The 24367-nt window shown below is 35.2% G+C and overlaps 2 protein-coding genes across 2 annotated transcripts; both read right to left on the reverse strand.

Annotated features, from left to right (window-relative positions):
* Window positions 1–7001: 7001 nt before the first annotated feature.
* Window positions 7002–8655, reverse strand: LOC133876388 (stemmadenine O-acetyltransferase-like). The gene is made up of 2 exons (XM_062314656.1): window positions 8251–8655; window positions 7002–8115 (listed from the first exon to the last, which is right to left on the reverse strand). Exons 1-2 carry the CDS (start codon window positions 8599–8601, stop codon window positions 7159–7161), a joined length of 1308 nt encoding a protein of 435 aa, XP_062170640.1. The 5' UTR covers window positions 8602–8655; the 3' UTR covers window positions 7002–7158.
* A 7956-nt stretch (window positions 8656–16611) lies between these two features.
* Window positions 16612–22979, reverse strand: LOC133875112 (stemmadenine O-acetyltransferase-like). Its single transcript, XM_062313116.1, has 3 exons — window positions 22946–22979; window positions 21898–22025; window positions 16612–18126 (listed from the first exon to the last, which is right to left on the reverse strand). The coding sequence occupies exons 1-3, from the start codon at window positions 22977–22979 to the stop codon at window positions 16849–16851; spliced, it is 1440 nt and encodes a 479-aa protein (XP_062169100.1). The 3' UTR covers window positions 16612–16848.
* Window positions 22980–24367: the final 1388 nt, after the last annotated feature.

A 24367-nucleotide genomic window follows, 5' to 3' on the forward strand; every position in this document is an offset into this window, starting at 1 on the left:
AATTTAGATAAGTCATTTGGGAGTAGTCTAAATATAGGCTTATCAGTTGGAATTATGTTAAATCTTTGTATATTGTATGATTGAGTTATTTTGTTTTGTTCTTTTTTGTTTATTTGGTATTCTAAAATTATTTTGTCACAACAAATTGATATTAAAGTACGGGTTTTTATTTTTTGGAATGATTGCTACTAAATTTGAAGTATAAAAGTTTGATGAATGGTTAGAATAATTTTAGCCTTTGACCCATCAAAATGCATAATTTGTGTAACAATAAGGCTTGACGAAGATTTTGGATGGTGAGTGCCATCAATACCATCAAAGAAAAAAATTGCGAAACTAGAATAAAAAGCTCACAGTGCAATTTTGATATCTCTTTCAAATGGAGTTTTGATAATAGAAGTCGTAGTTGCTAACAAAAAAAACTGCCGTTAGACCTTGAAAAAAGCTAGAGAGCCTGGACATGAAGAAGTCCTTTTCTAACTGCTTGTATTTGAAACAACAGTTATATACTCTCAAGATGAAGGAATGTACGTTTCTTTGTGATCATCTTGATGGCTTTAACAAAATTTTATATATATCAGTTATTATTGGGTTGTAAGAATCTGGTGCTCAAATTAAAAAAGAGTAACCACAACTACCAAATTAAATTTCATATCCATATATCTAGGGGTGTAAAGTCGGCCGATAACCAGTAACCAGGTACCAACCGGTAACTAGCTCTACCGAAGCGTTTACCGTTATCAATTTTAGCAATTACATATATATACTCGATTATAACCGGTAACCGAGTATATATATATATAAAATAAAAATAAAATTTGATCCTTGGCACAGAGTTTGCGTGGCTGAATTAAAGTTTAGCGTGCATCACATATTATGAACATATTCAAAAGCTGATGATTATTATTGGACATGACGTTGACAAAAGAAGTCCTCCACTGCGGCACTAGGAAATGGAGATCATGTTTTCCTTTATTAATAGACAAAAGAAAGAGCGCCAAAAGAGAATTCGAAGCAAAAGGATGTGTGTGTGTGTTATTTTATTTATTATAATATCATTAAGATACCAATATAAATAGAATCCATGTGGTTTACTTTGGGATATCAAAACCAACAGCACTGCACTAATTCACCTCTTACGTACCCCACCACTCTCCCAAAGATCTAGAAGGTCAAATAATGAGAGGCCCTTTATGATGAATTCCCACTTTTATTTGGGCTCCTCCTATGTATTGCAACAAAAATTGGTTTCGATTTGAATTTACGTAATTCTAAGGTCAGATGCAATATATGAGGAAGAAATACAAGCACTCCTCAAATTCAAACAGGGCCTTGAAGAAGATTATAAGGGTCTGTTGTCTTCTTGGGTCAGTCATGACAAAGATTGCTGCGAATGGAAAGGAATTAAATGCCCAAAAATCCTAGTTTTTTAAAATTTTAGTACCCGGTCCGAATAACCGGGTATCAACCGGTAACCGCAGGTTATTACATTCCCGATTAACCAGCTACACGGTTACCAAAACCGGTTAGCGATTTTGGCCAATCGGCTACCCCAATTATGGTTACCGATTTTAGCCAATAATCGATAATCATAACCAAATTTTCACCGTACATATATTTCATCTTGGATCGATTTATTTAAAAGTTAGAGAGTTGCTACACACACACACAACTCCCCACACCTAAATCCCTACACCCTGACGTGGCATTCCACATCAGATTTTTATTTATTTATTTATTTTCGTTTTGTTTTTCCCTTCCATCTTCCCTCTCCCTCACACCTCCGGTTGACCACCCGTTCTGGCCTAGGAAGGGTCGAATCCCGACCAGACGGCCAGGATCCAGCTGTTTTGGTCGGGAAAGGGCCGGATCCCGTCCAGCCAGCCGGCACTCTCCGTCTCCAACTCTCTCTGTCTCTATCTCCGTTTTCATTTGCCGATCGGAAGAAGAAGAAGAAGAAGAACGAGAGAGAGAGAGAGAGAGAGAGAGAGAGAGAGAGAGAGAGAGAGAGAGAGAGAGAGAGAGAGAGAGAGAGAGTTTCCATATTAAAAATGAAAAAAAAAAAAAAAAAAAAATCCGATGTGAAAATTCCACATCAGGGTGTGGGGAGTTAGGTGTGAGTGTAGCGTGCATTTTTCTAAAAGTTATTACATATTTGTTTAATAAAACCCAATTTTATTCTGTCGTGACAAGAATAAATGAATCATGTTTGGAGTATCCAGGAAAGCTAACATAAGAGCCCATCTTGCAGCTAAATGGGCTACCTTGCATAGATGTTTTGGTTTTGTTCGTCGACTTTGAACTCTACTTTGTAATCCTTTTCCTTTACCCGTTTTGCTTTTTTGCTTTTTCTATTTTTAAAATAATAATAATAAAATCCAAAAAGGCTTAGTGGGCCCAACCAAAAGCCCATTAGCCCAGAAATAGACCTGGCTAGCTATAGCCTAATACCCGGGCTCACCAAACAGTATACACACTGGAACCCCCTCCCTTTACACATGTACATGATTCTTACGCTCTAATACTTTCATTTTGCTTACACTTTGATTATGCATCTTCTTAAACTCACCTTTATTAATTTAGGTATCTGATGTAGTTTTGCTGTCATCACCGGCATGCCATTCTGACCCTTAGCCTTCTTACATGTCTTTGCCATATATATGAAATTTGATGTGTGTGATCACTATCAAAAATGTTAGACTTACAATTGGTGTACAACACTTTTAGCAGTTTTTTTTTTTTTTTTTAATATGTGCGCATGTGCTTAGTGGCTAATGACTTTAATGACATGTTAATACGTGTTAAAAAAAATTGTAGATCAATTATAAATCTAACATATAAACTCGAAACCATAAAATTTGGCAGTAGTCCACGATGGCCAGTAGTACATGTCAGTGATGTCACACCAATAAGGAAATTAAACCAAAAGACCCTCCAGAATTATTCCCATGCTCTCAATTAATCTGGTTGATTAACTCCTAAGTCTGCATCAGTAGTGTGGAATATATGCTACCTCGTACCTGCCGTTTGTCAATTTGCAATCTTTTAATTAATGAAGAAATTTGGCATATATGCTTGGTCCCGGATTAAGTTTGAAAGAATTTTTTTAATATTCTTTAATTCCCTAAATGGGGTTATATATATATATATATGAGACTGCAGGCTCACCTCCATTAATTCAAAGTCGCTCTAATTTCTTTCAGTAATGGCTCTTTTCGTACCATATAATTATAATCGAATTCTCAAGATATTGAAGACAAACTCGCTTCCTAGGAATCCAAATCTTATGAAAAGTTGAAGGATTATTTAGGTAAATTGAAAGCACGGATCGACAAGTATTCGAGCTAGGCTGATGATCGATTTCTTCATTCGATGCTCCATTTGGGCTGAGCAAATTGGAATCTTTACGATCGTCTGTCTCTCTCTAGTCTCCCATGAAAGAAATTCAACCACCTTTATGCATGTGGGGATGAAATATGATGCTGTCTTTGGTGAATGAGTTAATATATAGGCCAGGTTGTTTAGAAAGGGAGAGAAACCAAACATGCACATTAATTAGTTCATTGGATAATATTTAGATTATGTGCAACAATATATAACAGCCATTATTGTAGGAAATTGGAGCAATACTTGTGGATTAATGTGATGCAAACGGACCTTAATCCAAGACATGGCCAATGAGAATGATTTTGGGTTGGGGAAGCCCGGCCACTTGGAAATTAATGTAGTCCCATCAGGCCTAGCTTTGGAAGAATGTGTTGGTCGTCATGAGCAGTACTAAAGATGTGATGGAATATTCAATACGTTCGATAAAGATGAAGGAAGAAGACATGGCCTATGAAGCTGATTTTGGGTGGGTAGTCCAATAGGCCTCGGAAGAATGTGGTGGTCATGATGAGTATTAAAGATGGTGATGGTCACGATGAGTCAACTTAATTTGGAAGTATAAATATATAGTTATTATTGGGTTTTAAGAATATGGCGCTCACACAAAGAATAAGAGCACGTACAAAAATTCCAAATCCATATATATTTTCATCTTACATTGGTACCTTTTAAGCGTTGACAAAATTTGTGTATACTTATTTGATAACTGTATTTTATTTCTAAATTAACATAACATTTATCATGTTCGGTTAGTATTAAATAATTAAATTTGACGTGAGAAATGTCATGTAAATTGTAATGTTAGGCACTTACAATGTCAACTATATATGCGGTTGATAGTTACGCCAATTTGTAAAGAGTTCTAAAAAAAGTTGTAGTACTCCATGTATCACCACGTGAATTGTATTTTATTGGGTTTGACAGTCCGAGCTCAAATTATGATTTTTTTAAACGAAAGGTCCAAAATTTTTTGGGTTCCAAGGCGTGTTTGGGAGTGGCATGATTGGAAGTGGTGTTTGAGGGAAGAAGGGTTGTAGGGTCAATTGTTTTGAGCGGTGAAAAAATTTTGGGGTGTTAGGAGTTTTCGGAGTTCATGATTTTCTCAAGAAATTAAAGGGAGAGCCGGGCTGTGAAAACATTTGGGGTTTTGTGTGAAGGATCAATGTCGTTTTTCTTTATTGGGTTTACATTGATTGCATGTGAGTTTTGGTTTGCTAATTTAAATGGGTTCGACGTACACAGTCTAAAATGAAATGCCCAAATGTTGTTAAGTGATCATTGAATTATCGAATTTTATACACCCTAGCTACCTTAGTAGAAATTTAATTCAAAATGGATGTGGTTTAATATTGGGTGGACTCTATATAATTTTCTATATATTAGATAGATCCCTTCATGTAATGCCCCACCTTTTACAAAAAGGTGTAAGTAAAAAATTCGATTTTCACATGCATTACGACATCATCAATGTTAAGAATTAGCAGTGGAATATATTTTTTTTTCTTAATAACTAGGAAAATAACATTTCAGAGCTAATTGAATTACCTTATTATATATAAAAATATACAAACCATGTGTTTTGATATACTAAATACACTCAAAGCAATAACATATGTGCCACATACGACACTAAATAATACTTAACTATTGTTTTATCATAATACAAACCAACACATGAAAATATTACATATTAAAAGGTCTCAACCTTAAACATAAATATTAGCAGTTCCTTCCTTTCTTCTATCCTGCATAAACTTGAATGTGATTGTGGTTATCACCACAATCTCATACTATGGTCAAGTGAGTCAACAGTTCTCAATAACATAATGAGATATTGCATCATTTAAAAGTGCACCATACAATCAGATGATTCTGTATATGTATGCATAATCTTTTATACTCATTTTTGCCTCGAAACTTAAACCCGCAGTCTTTGCTTTAGTACTTTAACCTTAGTCTTTTTATTAATTATTGCCTTAAGGACTTAAAACCTGGTCTTATTATTATTAGTAATTACTGATCAGTGCTTGGGGACTCTGACCACCTTTAATCTTATTTGAATCTATGGTCTGAATCGGTATTGCCTTGGGACTCCAATCGTCAGTCTTTGCCATGGGACTTTATCCTTCGGTCTTCAGAGATTGATTGATGGTGCCTTGGAACTTTAATCCGTAGTCTTTGCCTTGGGACTCTAACCCGCAGTCTTTGCCTTGAGATGTTACCCTTAATCTTTCTTATTAACAAGTTCTTAATTCTCAATAGTCTAATATGCAATAACAATTTATTAACAGATTCATCATACATGACAATAAAACAGATATATTTCCAAACAAAACATGTTCCACACAATACATGTAAAATGCCAAACAACTTGTTATATACAAATTAAATAAAATAGAAATCAAAACATCATCAAAGACCACCATAGATCATCCCTAGTGAGTAAGAAATACTCACAGTTATTTTCAAATTCTAAAAATGTTCACAGATAATTATTCACTGCAATATGTATTTAATACAAATAATAGTGAATTAGCATAATTCACTAAGAATACCTTTTAAGTCTATTCTCATCTCTAACCTTTAAACCTTACTACTATAATTTCTAACATTATTTAGACATAGTAACGGCATATAAATGACAGAAATTTCCTACAAACCGATTTGTAAGAAATTTCCTACAACCCACATATAAAAATAACAATTTAAACACGTGAGAAGCACATGTTTTTTATTATTATTAAAGCTATTAAAAAAGCATGTGAAAAGTACATGCTATTAAAACAATATGTGCTTCTTACATGTTTAAATGACACATGTTATTTTTATATGTGGGTTGTAGGAAATTTATGTCCGCATATAAATTAGTTTAATTATAATGCCACATATTTTATGTGAGTATTATAATCGTATTTTCAGATAATGACTAAAATATCATTTTACATTTAAAATTGTCTTTTTCGTAAGGATTGTTTTGAAAACATCTTTAATCGTAACGGCTATATATTAATATAACAGTCATCATATATATATAAATCACATAAATATCAAAATAGTATAATATCCTTTTTATAGACATAATTGTTTATAAAATAATTTCAATTTTATTTTGTTATAAAATTGAGCAGAGTAACAACATTAATATTAATAATGTCTAAAATACTTTTAAAATATTTGAGCAACACAAAGATACTTTTATAAAATAGTGACTTTTTACTTGGCATCACACACAAAAATCCTCTTCTCATAATTAATGGCAGAATTTTTGGCTCGTCCCATTGACGGCCGCCTTGTAAAGGAGCAATGAGAGGAAGGCTTAGCTACTAATTATATTATTTAATTTGCAGCATAATGGATTCAACCAAATCAATCGAGATGGCTTAATTAGCTGGCACTCCTGAAATTTGCAAATTATGATTCGTTTATATTTTGCAATATTCCGGCATGTTTATTATATATAGTTTAAACATATAGCCATCTCACTCCACCATGCAACTGGTAAATTAAGTTGCAGAATTCTATATCACACCATTTGACTGCTTTTTCGGCTGCCTCCTTCATCTACGCACGTAATAACTAATGGGTGTATATATACGACAAGACTTGTATGCAAATTAAGGCAAACTTGGAGATGATAGATAACCATATCATCGTCCTTATTTTGTCAGAAATTATATATAATAAGATCAAAAACAAAATTAACAAGCACAACTACAGATTGACTAGCTCGAACGAGTCTTAATTATTTATTCAAGGTAGGCGAAATGAACTTCATTCTCCAGCTGCTGCTGAAGCGAATGAGAGCAACTCCGGATCATGTTCAAACATGGCCATGTCTTCTTCCTTCATGTTTACCCACGTCTCTATTCCATCGCCATCCTTAGTGCTCATCATCACCACCACATTCTTACAAGGCCTGCTGGGACTGCACACCCACGTGGGCTTCCCCCACCCAAAATCTGCTTCATACACTGGAAACCTGCACCAACTAGTAAAGTTACAGAATTCTATCTCACCCTTTGTCTGCTTTTCCGATGCCTTCTTCATGAAATCCAACTGGCCATCTTGGAGTTTCTTCACGTAATCACCATTGACTTCCATGATTGCATTCCTAACCTGCCTCAACAGAGATGGATAATCTTTCTCAACCTCAACCGGCGATGCTGTCAACGCCACCGACCAAAGATTCCCAATGGAATGCGCCGGAAGTTTTGGGACCATCCTCTCCCGCAAGTTCACTGCATGAACTGCTCCGAATATCTTTGTTTTTTTCGCCGGATTTGCGCGAGCTATCGCTATGAAACGCCTCCATATGAATGTTGACACGACCTCCACGCGTGATGGGGCTCTGTCTTCTGGACCAAATGCAACAGAGGCTTCATTTTTGAGGGAATCTATGCTCGATTTGTCGAATACAAATCTTCTGGTCACGATCTTCTCTTTTGTGTTTGTTTGAGCCATCATCATGAACCCAGGTATCTCTCTCGGAGGAAAATGGACGGCTGTATCAAAACTAGGGTTTATAATTTCGGTAGCTCCACGGGACGTGCCAGCCCATGCATTGACAAATGCGGCGACCGATGTTCCATCGACAATCCTATGTGAAAAGATCACGCCAACTGCTACTCCACCACAATCAAAATTGTTATATTGGACAGCTAGAAGAACTTTTGTTCCAACCTCAGTGAAATTACTATAGGGGTCAAATGGGAGCAATGGGATCAGTACCTGTTAGAATATAAATTAAGTATTTAATTTAATTATTTTTTAAGTGTTAGAGCCTTGCTTAAACTCACATGTGAAGAAGAGTATTATAATATAAATTAAATGATTAATTTAAAATAAGTGATGATTTAATACTACCTTCTCACTGGGTTTCTCTACTACTTCTGATAGCTTGCATGGGGCTCGGGCTTGAATATAGTCGGCTCCCTTGTCGTTACAGATGATAGAGAAATCTTCACACATAAGTGTCCCAGCCAAGGGATAGAAACGGGTTAAGGTTTCAGCTAAAGACTTTTTTAGGGAAGATGATCTTTCGAACTGATCACCATTTAGGCCGTCTTGGTTAGAATCATAGAAGAAAATGATTGCAGTATAGAAAGGTGGTGCAATTTGGTCTAAGAAGGAAAGCCTAAAGTTCTTAAGGTGATGGGGTGTTGGAGAGGATGGCTTAATTATCTCCTTGGAGATTATCTCAACATTCATCACCATTTTGTTCAAAGATTTACGAAATTTTTTATGCTTCTTCAGTGAGCGAGCATCATGCAGTACTACTCTTTATATATATAGATCGAGTTAGGAGGAATTACGGACTGTATATTAAGTGACCCAATCAGTGGTACTTAATGATGTTTTTTTTTTTTTGAACGAATGGTTTATATATGGTGTGGGGGTACGCTGAACAGCGGGTGAGGAGAAGGAGCAATTCATGGAGACTTTAGACTTCAATGGATGTTATATATCCATTGAAGCTCCCTGTTTTAGATACCTGGGTGTACGTCTGGCTCCTAAGAGCATTAGCATCCGATTCTTCAAAATTTGAACTATTTTTTCTATTTTAAATTCTCACTTTTGAAGAACAGCATCGTACTCTATATTCTCTTTCTTTCTTTATTTTTTATTCCTTTCTGTATTCCATTAAAAAATTTATTCTCATTCTTTATGCGCACACTCTCTCTCTCTCTCTCTCTATATATATATAACGATCCTATGTTTTCTCATTCTTTAAAATATTAATTCTCATTAACCACACTGAATAATAATATTACAGAATGGTAATTGGCTATAAAGCTATTACGACAGCTAATGCTCGATCTATGTCCAATAGATGGAAAAAGTCATACGGTAAGTGGAGAGGACTGTTGAAAGGGGAAAAAGTTGGACTTGTAAATTTCAAGGCTCAATTCTTAATTATCTTAAAAGAGAGGGCCAACAAGTATAAAAGTATTTCTTTATTGCGTCTAATTGAGACGATGATCATGATCTATAATGCTTCTGTCTATTCCATTTGACGGGAAAGGAGTTCTAGAATGTTTGTTAGAAAAAGCATAATGAACATATACTGGAAATGTGTATGGATATTATGCTGAATGTTAGATTCGATCGGGATATATGATCAACTCCATGTTTGATTCTAATTAAGGATGCTCTTAATTTGTCCTAGATAGTTGTAGCTACTTTATGGGCTCGATCGAATTATAATCAAGCTTATATATTAGCAATTTTATAGTTCAAATTACTAGCAATAAGAGCAAAAAACATGAAAAAACTACTTGTTTGAACAAGTCTGGGACAACTTACCTACTTGTTTGAGCATATGCAAAATATTCTAGAAGGCCAACGCTCTTTTATATTTATTGTTTACATTGCTAGCAATCTGAACAACAAATTTTAAAGAACTAATCTCTCGGTTTAGGTGTTCTCTAGCCTCCTTGGGGAGGGCTCTTGTGTTGGTTGTCCTAGGGGTTGCCCTTGGTTTGTATTAGGGGTGTACATGCGGTCAGATAATATTCGCCCGTATCCGTTATTCAAAACTATTCGTTATCTGCACATGCAGATGTGAATGAGTTTAGCAAAACTCATTATCCGCATATGCTAATGCGGATAGCAGCTTTATGGTTATATAACTTATATTTTATATATATTATTTTTAATAAATTCACCAAAACGATGTTGCTTTAGATTAAGTATAGTTTATGTTTATAATGATTTTGTTAGTTGTATTACTTTCTCGTGTAACACTTAGATAAAAAGACAAAAATAATGTGAAATCAATTTATTTTCAAAGTACTAGCAGCAGATGTCTTATAAGTATTGCCGTATTGGAGCCTAATTATCTCCATGTGTATCCCATACATAAGCCGTAAAGATCCAACAATAATTTAAAAAAGTAAGAGGATAGAATTAGGAACAGGGGAAAATGTATAACACGTATCTTATGATAATAATAACCGATCCAAAAATTGTCTGGTATTGTTAAATCAGCCCAATAGAATATGGTGTAGTATGTCTTTAAAAAGAATTAATGTAATACAACGTATGCATGATTCATTCTTGCCAAATCCTCTCTCAATATATTACATTATTTTACAATTTGCAATCACTTGTTTGAAAGTGCTTAAATTTGCTTAGCTAATTACAAATTAAGCTTCATCAACATTCTTGACACGTGCATTGGAAAAATTGTTAACTCAAGCTCGGGTTTCAATTTCAACAAGTAAATTACGTAGGAAAATGCTTGGAGGACTTCCGGTTGAAGTTGGAGAAGTCCAAGAGGTCCGGCCCAGTTTGATTAGGAAAGGGAATCTAATAATGAAGCCCAAAAAGACAGTCCATTGAGTTAATTTAGAGAGAAATGCTAGGGGTACTTAAAGTTTTACTAAGAGAACCTTACAAACTGATGTGGCAGTCTGATGTGACATTTCTTTAATTGAAAAACTCATTTAAACCTCCCACGTCATTCCTCTTTTTTTTTTCTTTTTCTTTTTTCTTTTTTAAATAAATAATAATAATTACCTGCATTTATTCTTTCTCGGTTTCTCCAACGCACACAGCTCTCTTTGTGCTTTTCATCTTCCTGCTTCATCTTCATGTTCATCTTTCATAAACTAATATGCTAAGGTTCAATCTCTCTCCCTCTCTAAAAGATTTAGAAAAAAAAAAAAAAAAAACTGCTTCTTCTGTCCCTGGTCTTCTCTCTCCAAAAAAACTGCTTCTTCTCTCCAAAAAAATTTAGAAAAAAAAAACAAAAAAATAGAGTGGCCAATAGCAGATGATGCTATTACTATCACGTACATATCAAAGATGACTGTTTCTTGCATGTACTGCAAACAATTTTCAACATTTTTTTTTTTTGGATGAATTAAAACTTTCATAAAACCAAACTCAGCAATTTACAACATTCATGAAAAAACTGGAACTAAAATTCTCAACAAGAGAATAAACAACAGCCACCAGCCCACTACTACAAACAGCAACAGGAACCAACACAGAAACAAGCAACAAAAAATCAAGTCTGCAGACAACAAAGGACAGCACAAGCTGTGCCTCAAAACAAACAAAATACAAGTCTACAGACAACAGAGGACAAAACAAACTGATCCTCAAATCAAACGCCAACTACAAGCAAGATTTTTTTTCTAAATCTTTTGGAGAGAAGAAGCAGTTTTTTTTTGGAGAGAGAAGACCAGGAACAGAAGAAATAGTTTTTTTTTTTTTCTAAATCTTTTGGAGAGGGAGAGAGACTGACCTGTAGCATGTTAGTTTATGGAAGATGAACATGAAGATAAACATGAAGATGAAGTAGGAAGATGAACAGATTTTTCAGGAAGATGAAAAGCACAGAGAGAGCTGTGTACGTTGGAGAAACCAAGAAAGAACAAAGGCAGCTAATTATTTTTTATTTTTTATTTTTTAAAAAAAAAAAGAAGAAGAGAGGAATGACGTGGGAGGTTTAAATGAGTTTTTAAATTAAAGAAATGCCACGCCAGATTGCCACATCAGTTTGTAAGGTTCTCTTGGTAAAACTTTAAGTACCCCTAGTATTTCTCATGAGGTAATAGGCCAGGTTGTTTAGAAAGGGAGAGAATCCAAACATGCACATTATAAATTGAGAAATGCTATAGCATCTTCTGATGTTCTCTTGGAATGGCATAGATGTAATTAAAAAATTACATCTATGTCCTTTTGGATGGCATAGTTGTAATTTTTTAATTAAAAAAATTACATCTATGCCATTCCAAGAGACCACCAGAAGAACACAAGAAGATGTTCTAGCATTCCTCTTATAAATTAGTTCATTGGATAGGATTTAGATTATGTGCAACAATATATAACAGCCATTAATTATTGTAGGAAATTGGAGCAATACTTGTGGATTAATGTGATGCAAACGAACCTTAATCCAAGAGGCTTGGCGTCGTGACTCGTGGGCGAGCAGCAGCCGGCAGAGAGAGGTGAGAAAAAAACGTGTTGAAGTATTGAACCATAAACCTAAAAGAGTAAACGATAAATATATATGAATCATATGTTGCAAAAAACGGCGTCGTTTTGGGCATTCAGCAATGCCCAAACGACGCCGGACGCCCTCCAGGTTTTGGAATATTTAATTTTTATATATATATATATATATATATATATAAAAGCGGTTAGCGGTTATAAATAACCGCTTTTAAAACCCTATAATTGCTAACCGCCTCCGCCTAGCGGTTATAAGCAGTTAGCAATTATAAGCAGTTAGCGGTTGGCGGTTATAAGCGGTTAGCGGTTTTAAAGCGGTTATAACCGCATCGTTTGAACACCCCTACTGGCAACCCTCCGACGGCGACGAAGAATGAATTTCCATAGAGAGCTAGTGCGTGTGTGATGGGGATCAATGAAATTAAGACGATATTGTCTTTGGTGAATAAGTTAATAGGCCAGGTTGTTTAGAAAGGGAGAGAATCCAAACATGCACATTAATTAGTTCATTGGATAATATTTAGATTATGTGCAACAATATATAACAGCCATTATTGTAGGAAATTGAAACAATTATATCACTACAAAAAAGTTGGCATTTAGCCACTTACATTTAGAGACATGGATGAGTGTGAACCACATGGCTAACGGTTCACCATGTGCCACTAGCGATGTGGGGCCCGCATTGCGAATCAAGGTGTCACAAAATGCAATTTAGCCACGTGGCATTCAAAAAATGGTTATTTAGCGACGTGGGATTTAGCCACGTGCTACTGACATGTGACTAAATGCAATTTTAATTTTATTTATTTATTTATTCTTTTGAAAATAGAAAAATTAATGCAATTAGCCACATACCCCTAACCCACGTCTCTAAAAACATAATTTGGCTGGGAGAAGCCTGGCCACTTGGAAATGTTAATACTTGTGGATTAATGTGATGCAAACTGACCATAATCCCAGACACGGCCAATGAGAATGATTTTGGGTGGGGGAAGCCCGGCCACTTGGAAATGTTAATACTTGTGGATTAATGTGATGCAAACTGACCATAATCCCAGACACGGCCAATGAGAATGATTTTGGGTGGGGGAAGCCCGGCCACTTGGAAATATTGTTAATACTTGTGGATTAATGTGATGCAAACTGACCATAATCCCAGACACGGCCAATGAGAATGATTTTGGGTGGGGGAAGCCCTGCCACTTGGAAATGTAGTCCCATCCATATATCAGGCCTAGCTTTGGAAGAATGTGGTGGTCGTCATGAGCACTAAAGATGTGACGGAATATGATCTATGAAGCTGATCTTGGGTCGGTATAGTCCAATAGGCCTTGGGAGAATGTGGTGGTCAATGGTCATGATGAGTATTAAAGATGGTGATTGTCACGATGAGTCAACTTAATTTGGAAGTGTGTATATATATATATATATATATAGTTATTATTGGGTTTTAAGAATATGGCGCTCACACAAAGAATAAGAGCATGCAGGTACCAAAATTCCAAATCCATATATATATTTTCATCTTACATTGGTACCTTTTTAGTGTTGACAAAATTTGTGTATACTTATTTGATAACTTTATTTTATTCTAAATTAATATAACATTTATCATGTTCGGCTAGTATTAAATAATTAAATTTAACGTGAGAAATGTAAAGTAGATTGTCACGTTAGGCACTTACAATGTCAACTATATATGTGGTTGATAGTCAAGCCAGTTTGTAAAGAGTTCTAATAAAAGTTGTAGTATTCCATGCATCACCACGCGAATTGTATTTTATTGGGTTCGGCAATCTGAGCTCAAATTAGGGTTTTTCTAAAAGGAAAGTCCAAATTTTTTTGGTCAAGGCATGTTTTGGAGTGGCATGATTGGAAGTGGTGTTTGAGGAAAGAGGGGTTGTGGGGTCAATTGTTTTGAGTGGTGGAAAAAATTTGGGGTGTTAGGAGTTTTCGGAGTTCATGATTTTCTCAAGAAATTAGAGGGAGGGCTGTGGAAAAATTTGGGATTTTTGTGTGAAGGATCAATGTTTTTCTTTATTAGGTTTACATCGATCCTATGTTTTCTCATTCTTTAAAATATTCATTCTCATTAAAATATCTATTAAACCAAACTGGATAATATATTACAGAATGGTAATTGGCTATAAAGCTATTACGACAGTTAATGCTCTAATGTCCAATAGATGAAAAAAGTCATACGGTAAGTGGAGAGGACCGTTGAAAGGGGAAAAAGTTGGACTCGAAAAAAGTTGGTCTATTCCATTTGACGGGAAAGGATTTCTAGAATGTTTGTTAGAAAAACCATAAATGAATTAGTATACATTGGAAATGTGTATGGATATTATGCTGAATGTTAGATTCGATCGGGATATATGATCAACTCTATGTTTGATTCTAATTAAGGATGCTCTTAATTTGTGCTAGATAGTTGTAGCTACCTTGTGGGCTCGGATTATAATAAATATTTTTAGTAATTTTGTAGTTTTAAATTACTAGCAATAAGCTTGCATAAAACGTGAAAGAACTATTTGTTTGAACAAGTCTTAGACAACTTACCTACCTATTTGAGCAAAGGTGAAATATTCCATAAGGCCAACACTCTTTTATATTTATTGTTTATATTGCTAGCAATCTGAATAACAAATTTTAAAGAACTCATCTCTCGGTTTAGGTGTTCTCTAGCCTTCTCAGAGATGGCTCTTGTGTTGGTTGTCCTAGGGGTTGCCCTTGGTTTGTATTAGGGGTTTACATGCGATCGGATATTAATCGCCCGCATCCATTATCCAAAACTATTTGTTATCCGTACATGCATATGCGAATGCGATCAACAAAACTCACTTGCCGCATATGGCATATGCTAATGCGGATAACAGCTTTATGGTTATATAATATATGTTTTCTATATATTATTTTTAATAAATTCACCAAAACGACATTGTTTTAGATTAGGTTTAAGTTATGTTTAAATTGATTTGGTTAATTGTGTTGCTTTCTCGTGCAATATTTAGATAAAAAGGTTATAGGTATTGGGGACTAGCTATCTCCATGTGTATTTACCATATAGGTCCCAAAGATCTAATAATAATTTTAAAAAGTAAGATAGAGGATGGAAGTAAGAACAAGAGAGAATGTATAGAACGTCTCTTATAATAATAATAACGGATCCAAAAACTAGATGATATTGTTAAATCGGCCCAATATAATGTGGTGTAGTATGTCTTTAAAAAGAATCAATGTAATACAACGTATGATTCATTCTTGCCAAATCCTCCCGATCTCAATATGTTACTTTATTTTACAATCTGCAATCACTTGTTTGAAAGTGCTTAAATTTGCCTAGCTAATTACAACTTTAATTTTTGTTAACCTAAGATTACGTGGGAAAATGCTTGGAGGACTTCCAGTTGAGGTTGGAGAAGTTGAAGAGGTCCGAACCAGTTTGATTATGAAAGGGAATCTAATAATGAAGACCAAAAAAGACAGTCCATTAAGTTAATTTAGATGCCTGCGGGAACGTTTTTATTTTATGTAAATGACAGACCGTTTAAATTTGCATATTAAATGGCTTGGCGTTTTCTACTCAAACAAAACACAAATATTCCCACCAACCATATATACAAATATTCCACTTCATATATTGTTCGTTGATCAACTCATGGGTATTTCTTAGGGAAACTTTATTTACTGGCCCCCAATTTATTTAATCCATTGATATTTTATTATTTTTGTAATTGTATTCTTAAACTTTAAAAAATTATAATGTCGAGTCGTCATGTTTAAAAACTTAATTTGTATATAATGTCACATTTTCGTTAAGAATTTATAAAAAAATCCTAATAGATGACTTCAAAATACTAAAGATACTATTTTTTTAAAAAAAGAAAAAACTCAAAAGAAAAATTATGAATTATTTAAAAATATGGATATCAAGCTGGCCGTGGGTTCAAACTTTTTTTTTTTTCAAAAGAAAAATTATTAATTATTTAATTAGGATAATCTTGTAATTTTTACAGTGATATAAGAGATATTTCACCAATATATTAACCGTAGAATTTAACCTTAAATCTTAATGGTTAGGACGACACTACAAAATTTTCAAACACGACAATCCGACGTATTAATTTTTAAAAGTTTGATGATACAATTGCACAAATAACAGAAGATAGATTGCGAGTAATTAAGTAAAGCTTTCATATTTCTCCCTTAGTAGTTCACACACCTCCCCTAACATTCATCACCATTTTTGCTGGACAGGTGCAACCAAACGTAGAAAAATATAAAATTTCTAATGCTTTTTTAAGTGCAATTAAGAGAACTTACACAAAATTCAAAAAAAACAAACAAACAAACAAACTTACAAGGAAGTATATTGCTGCTGCCTGCTAGCATTATTCCGCGCACGGCAGGTGATCATAAACAGATATCACTCATTCAGAAAATCATTAATTAATTAAATAAATTTTATTCATGCACGCACGAGCATTCAACAGCCAGTTAGCCACCAATTGTCCCAGAAACAAATGGTGTGAGTTCTTTATCGCTATCAAATACGACAGCGTCTTCCTCCAATATGTTAACAAATGCCTCAATTCCATCTTCATCTCTGCTACTCATCAACACTACGAAATTCTTGAAAGGCATGTTTGGACAGCACACCCAAGTGGGCTGCCCCCACCCGAAATCAGCCTCGTAAAAAGGGAATCTGCACCAGCTTGTAAACAAACAGATCTCCATGTCACCCTTCGAGAACTGCTCCGCCGCCATTTTAAGCGACTCCGGCCGCTCATCGCTCTGTAGTTGCTTCACATAATCACCGTCGATTCCTTTTATTGCACTGTTTAGCTTCCCCGCCAGAACACTGTTGTAATCAACCTCGTCCGATGATAGTACGGCACAAGTGAGGTAACAAACATTCCCAAAGGAATGCGGTGGCATGGGTGGAACCATCCTCTCGCGTAAGTTTACTGCATGAACCGCCACACACACTCTTGCTGGTAATGGTTCTGATTTCGATATCGCCATGAGACGTCTCCATATGAGCGCCGAAACTGCCTCAACACATGTCGGGAGCTTCGCTGCTGAGGAATAAACAGCGTTTTCTCTCAAAGCAGCTATGCTTGATTTGTCAAACACCAACCTTCTTGTCAGGGTGTTGCACTTCGGCATGGTAAGATCGCAATCAGACATATCTTTCCATGGGAAGTACGTGGCCGTATCAAATTTGGGAGAGATAGGTTCAACATCTCCAAGGGATGTAGCGCTCCAGGCGTTAATAAATGTCGCTGCTGAAGCGGCATCTGCGATCCTGTGTGAAACGCACACACCAATGGCTACTCCGCCACAATCGAAGGCATTGTATTGGACAGCTACGAGAGCTTCTCTTTTTCGAGATGGTAGAAATTTGTTGAAGTTTTCCGCATTGAATTGTTGGAGAACTTGTGATAAGTTACACGCAACTCGAGCTTCATAAAACTCGACCCCCTCATCGTTGCACTTGACGGTGTTTTCTTCTATGACGGTTCCAGCCAAAGGGTAGAAGCGATTGAGGATTTGTTGGAGGGACTTTTTAAGACGAGAAGATCTTTGGAGATGATCAACGTCGTCAAGGCCATTCTTGGCACGATAAAAGAGAATGAGAGGAATGTGTATATCAGGTACAATCTGGTCTAGGAAGGAAAGTTTGTGGTTTCTAAGGCCACGGGGTGTTGGAGATGATGGTTTAATTATTTCCTTTGAGATTATTTCAACATTCATCATCGCAATTACTTTGATCTATTCAGCAACAAAGGCCACTACTGAATGTTTGTGCTTATTTTCCAAAGAGCTTGGGCTTTTATAGAGACGAGATGTGGACAAGGTCAACTGTGTTAGGCCATTCCCCGTGGGAGCTAGGAACCAACCCACGTAATAATACTACTAAAAATTAGGATTAAATATGTTTAACCCCACGTGGTTTAAAGAATTTATTTTTTTGCCTATATGGTTTATTTCGCATCGTAGATAGTATCTCATTTATGACTAAAGGTAGAGACAGTATTTTTGTCCACTTTCGTCCAAAAATTGACGGAAGTCTACATCAACACTTCTAAGAAGCTGACATGTGTCATATGCCTAATTAAAAATTAAAAAAAAAAATTGAAAAAAAAAATAAAATTAAGGTTTTGTCATATCATCCTTTACCTTTTAATAAGTCAATATTTATTACTAATTTAGTGGGTATATGTTTTACCATATTTTTAAAATAATGGATGTTGAAATTTAAAAAATAATTGTTAGGATTTAAGTAATTCTCTATGATAGAATTGATGCAGAAATTGACTGAGTACTGAACCAACAACTACAGAAGGCCAATGCATGAGAAGAAGTCCCAAATGAAAGAATATTCAGTAATATTGTTCTAATAGCGGCTTACGAACGTAACTTGTCGTAGCTAGTATTGCCTTTGTCTTCTATTTTAATGAATAATTAGGTAGTCAATAAATAAAGATTTACTCTAATTCGTGAGACAAGATCAATGATGAATGAGGGTTATTTTATCTTTTTTTCAAGCTTTCTTCAAGACGAGATTTTCAGCAAAAACGATTTCATTTGAAAATAATTTTGAACATTTAGCTTGTACGAAAAATCATTGATGGAAACGGCGGTGGCATCGATAACGGCCGGCAACCTCTGGCGGTGGCGAAGAATGAACTACTATACAAAGAGTACGTATGAGATAGAGAAGCTCATACTTGAAAATTGTTTACATAAATAAAAAACAAAAAACATTTTTGCAGCTTAAAGGAGCTTTACTTGGTCAACCGAAATTGTTTCATTTAGGTTGACCAAGATTTTCGACCATACCAAACACCGAAAAATAGACAACTGTTTTTGAGAAAAAAGTTTTACGTCGAAACAAAGGCAGCCTTAGTTTGATGCATATACAGGAATGAAACAAAGATTTCTCATCGGAAGGGATCAAACTATATATGAATATGCATGGATCAAACCTAATTTTAATTGGGGTCAATCTTAATTTTTTGGCTTATATATATATATAGAGTAATGATTCATTGCCACCTTTTTATACAATCTTTCACTACCTTACCGATGTGGCAAGGTAGTCCCCTACTACTTTTTGAGTTTTAAAAATAAAATAAGGTGGAGACCACCTTGACACATAAGCAAAAGTGATAAAAAAAATTGTATAAAGAGTACTAGAAGGACTTGTAGTTGAGGTTGGAGAAATCCAAGAGCTCCGGCCCAGTTTGATTAGGAAAGGGAATCTAATAATGAAGCCCAAAAAGGCAGTCCATTGAGTTAATTTAGATGCTAGCGGGAGCGTTTTTGTTTTATGTAAATGACAGACCGTTTAAATTTGCAATTTAAACGGCTTGGCGTTTTCTCCTCAAACAAAACACCAATATTCCCACCAACCATACAAATATTCCACTTCATCTATATTGCTCGGTCAACTCATGGATATTTCTTAGGGAAACTTTATTCGCTGACCCCTAATTTATTTAATCCATTGATATTTTATTATTTTTGTAATCATATTCTTAAACTTTAAAAAATTGTGATGTCGGGTCATCATGTTTGAAAACTTTGTATATAATGTCACATTTTCGTTAAAATTTTATTGAAAATCCTAACAAAAGATGCCAAATTACAAAAAATACTCATGTTCTGTACGTGATCCACGGCCAAGCTGGCGGTGGATGCAAATTTTTTTTTTTTTTTTTTTATATATATTTTTTAAATATTTATAATAATTTTGTCATTTCATAATTATTAAAGAAGTATAAGAGATATTTTACTTATGAACCGGTTGATATAACCTTAAATCTTAATGGTAAAAGTGACATTGTAAAGTTTTCAAATATGGTAACATGACATTGCAATTTTTAGGAAAAACTTCACTTATAACCCCTCATCTTTCATCACTTTTATAATTAAGTACTCAAACTTTAAAAAATGTCAATTTATGGTATCAATCTTTCAAATTTTTTTCAATTTCAACCGTCCATTATAATTTTTCGTTAAATCTTGTCAAAATTCTCAAAATTCCCCTCCATTTTTGTAGAAAAAAAAAAAAAAAAAAAAAAAAAAAAAAAAAAAGAAGAAGAAGAAGTTAGGTTTTTGGGGTTGGTAAGAATTTAACGAAATTTGCAAAATATCCATGCTTCAATCTTTGAAAATTTTTATAAAGTTTTTTTTTAAAAAAAAAAAAATAGACAATGGTATTTTGAGAATTTTGATAGGATTTAATCTGAAATTCTAACGGATGGTTGAAATTGAAAGATAGATACCTTAAATTGATATTTTTAAAAGTTTGAGTATTTAATTGTAAAAGTAATAAAGATCAGAAATTATAAGTGAAGTTTTCTCAAAATTTTAAAATTTGAAGATACAATTACAAAAAGTAGTAGGAGATGGGGAGTAAGAGAAGTTTCGATATTTCTCCGTCCAAACACACCTCCCCTGACATTCATCACTATCAAATACGACGGCATCTTCCTCCAATATGTTAGCGAACGCCGCCTCAATTCTATATTTAACAAAAAAAATTCTAACGAATAGTTGAAATTTAAAAAAAAGAAAAAAAGAAAAGAAAAAGAAAGATAGATACCTTATATTGACACTTTTTAAAGTTTGAATACTTAATTATAAAAGTGATGAAAGATCAAGAATTATAAATGAAGTTTTTCCTAATATTTAATTAATATAAGAAAAGATAAAAGAATATAGGAATAATTACACTTAACCCCCCTGATTTATCCACGGTGTGGCGATTTACCCCCCAATGTACCAAAATTGGTACATGACCCCCCCGAACTTGCCAACGTGTGGCAAAATCAACCTTCCGTCCAATCGACCGTTCGTTTGGACGGAAAATCGGTCACGTGCAAGTCACGTGACCGTTTAAGACAGAGACCCTCCCTAAGTCACGTGACTTGCATGTGACCGATTTTCCGTCCAAACAAATGGTCGATTGGACGGAAGGTTGATTTTGCCACACGTTGGCAAGTTCGGGGAGGTCATGTACCAATTTTGGTACATTGGAGGGTAAATCGCCACACCGTGGATAAATCATAGGGATTAAGTGTAATTATCCCAAGAATATATTATAGTGTATTTGAATAAAAGTTTAGTTTAATTAAAATTAAATTAAGAGAGTGAGCGGTAATTACTCGATTACAAAGTATTCATTGCTGAAAATTCAAATTTGATGTCCTTCCATACTTCACAAGCTGGAGCTAGCTAAGAGCATTTGTAGTGAAGTCGTCAAACTGACGAAAACACTAAAATCAGACGATTTTGCTCAAAATCTCGTGTCCAGCGAGCTCTCTACTTCTACAATGAATTTGCAGATTATCAAAGGAGGTCGTCTAATGAGATGAGGGCAAAATCACTCGTCGCTTCTTATTTTGCATTTGTTTATTCTATTTTTGCGGGGAAGGACGTTGATAGTCAGCCGATTTGCAGTTGTAACACTTCCCCTGGTCATCATCTTTCATTTTTGCCGGTTGTCGAAGAAGCTGGTTCCGGTGGATCTAGAACCAGTTGAGGTCCATAGTCAGCCAATCTTTCATTTATGAGGGTAGGCGAAGGTCGAGAAGTTGCTGGCAGTCGAGGAAAAGCCGGCCGTCGAAGAAGCCGATCGTCGTGGAAAGCTGGTTCCGGTGGATCTAGGAGCAGAGAAAGTCCACAGTTCGTCGATCTTTCATTTTCGAGAGGAAACGCCGGCCGTCGAGCCTCCACTGGTAGTCGAAGGTTGGGTCCGGTGGAAGCCTTTGCTGGGTCCGGTGGAAGTCGGGATTCTAGAAGGGTCCGATGGTTTATTTTTTATTTTTTATTTTTTGGAACCAGAAGGTTTTTCCTGGGTTGGTTGAAAGATTAATAAAAAATAGTATTTATTTTGAAGTAGAGAATATTTAGAGAGTTTGGTATTTAGAACTTTTGAAAACTAGATAGTTAAAATAACAAAAATAATATATTTTGACCAAATTTTGACGACTTGACTACAAATTCTCCAAAGACTTCATTTTCCTTGAAATAAAAAGAATCATGATCGTGATGATGGCCGGACTAAACGGCCGGCAGCTAGATGCTACTCAAAGAGATCGTAGCCTTTTTTAGAGCACGGTATATTTTGTTGCTCAAATTCCACAACCCCTGGGATAGTGCTCGGGCCAAAGGCTGTTTTTGACCTTTGGGTTGCCTTGACGATCGACTATTAATTTGCAGCAGTTTATCAAGAATAGACGTCACAAATATACCCCTTCATTCTTGGCAAAAGGCCCAACGACTAAAGCAATACACCCATTCGGAGCATTGACAACAACGTTCTTTTATAGATAATGTAAGGGTTGATATATAGGACTGTCACGTTACTGGAGTTTATAGTACTATTATTCAATAAGTAATTGATAATTTGATGGTGAGACATTATATAATTACATTTTTCTTCTACCACCATCTCACTTTATTAACGTAATAATGTCAGTCAGCCTTTAGATTTTTTTTTTTTTTCGAAGAGGGTTGATCCAAAATCTGATCATTAGCACTGTCACGTCAGTAGAGAAAGATAATGATGAGATAAAAGTACCTGCAAAATAATAAACATCTCGTCGAGATGCCATGCCTAAGTCAGTTTTAATAGACAATTTTGGGAGTATTCAGAGCAGAGTAAACTCAGAGATTAGAGCGTAAATTTATACCTGGAGTAGTAGCCTATTTATAAATTTATATATGGAGTAGTAGCCTATCACTAAAAAAAAAATGATTGCTTCTTGACGGTTTTTAGAACTGTCTAGAATTAAAGTTTTACAGACGGTTTTTTTGAAAACTGTCTATAAAAAATAAATCAAGACTGTTTTAATCAAACCGTCTCTAAATTTATATTTCTAGACGGTTTTAATCAAACCGTCTGGAAAAATACAGACGGTTTGGACCAAACCGTCTGCAAATTAAAAATTTCCGGACGGTTTGGTTAAAACCGTTTGGAAAAATTCAGATGGTTTGATTAAAAACCGTCCAAAAATAGAAATTTAAATTTTTTTCAATTTTTTCCAGACGGTTTGAATCAAACCATCTGGATTTATTCTTATGATTTTTCGTTCTTAATCTCCTGCCCTTCCTTTACTTTCTCTGCTAAATCCCTAATGCTCCTCCGACCCTCCCCATACACTCGGACACCTCCCCCCAACGCCTCTCTCTCTCTCCCTCTCTCCCGGCGGTTCAGCGACCCAACGACCCAGGTCGACCACCATGAGGTAACTGCAGGTAAGGTTGCAGCGTACTCGAGTCTTTGATCTCGAGTCTCTCTCTCACGCTCTCTCTTTTCCCCTCAGCAGTGTACTACCCCTCGGTCCGCCCACCACCGATATCCAGCGTCATTTCCAGCACAAGAGCGTCAAGGCACAGATCTGGAACACAGCCGACCAAGAACAGTACCCCCGACCAAGATTTGGGACAGAGCCGGCCAAATCTGGACTCTTGTTTATTTGTATGTCAGTTTGGGATTTTGTGTGTTAATCTGATTTGTAAAAATTGGGAAATTAGGCGAAGTTTGTGAATTTTTGGGTGTTTTGGAAGCTTTTCTTGCATTTTCAACTTCATGAATGAGCTTCGGTGCTTTTGGTTTATTTACTGCAAAGATTGATTTTTTATTTGGATTATTTGATGTCTAGCTTCTCATATTTTCTTTGCTTTGTTTGGTTGCTGGGAAAATACATTTGCATGATCAGATTGTGATATATATCTTAGGTTGTGTTATATCATTTCAGGTGAAACAACTAAAAACATCTGATTTTTTTTTTTATTATTTTTTATTATTTATTTATTTTTACGATTTCTTCAGGAGTACTCTCATTCTCGCCGAGTACCAATGGGAAAAGGAGCGAAAGACTGGAAAAATGAGAGAAATTTGATGGAGAAGGAGAGAAAATTTGATGCAAAAGAGGTTCACGAGTGCGAGGAAAAGGAGAAAATTTTTGATGCAGGATTGATCATCGAACCAAGAGACATT

This window comes from Alnus glutinosa, chromosome 8 (assembly GCF_958979055.1).
Source record: "Alnus glutinosa chromosome 8, dhAlnGlut1.1, whole genome shotgun sequence".
NCBI classification, from domain to species: Eukaryota; Viridiplantae; Streptophyta; class Magnoliopsida; order Fagales; family Betulaceae; genus Alnus; species Alnus glutinosa.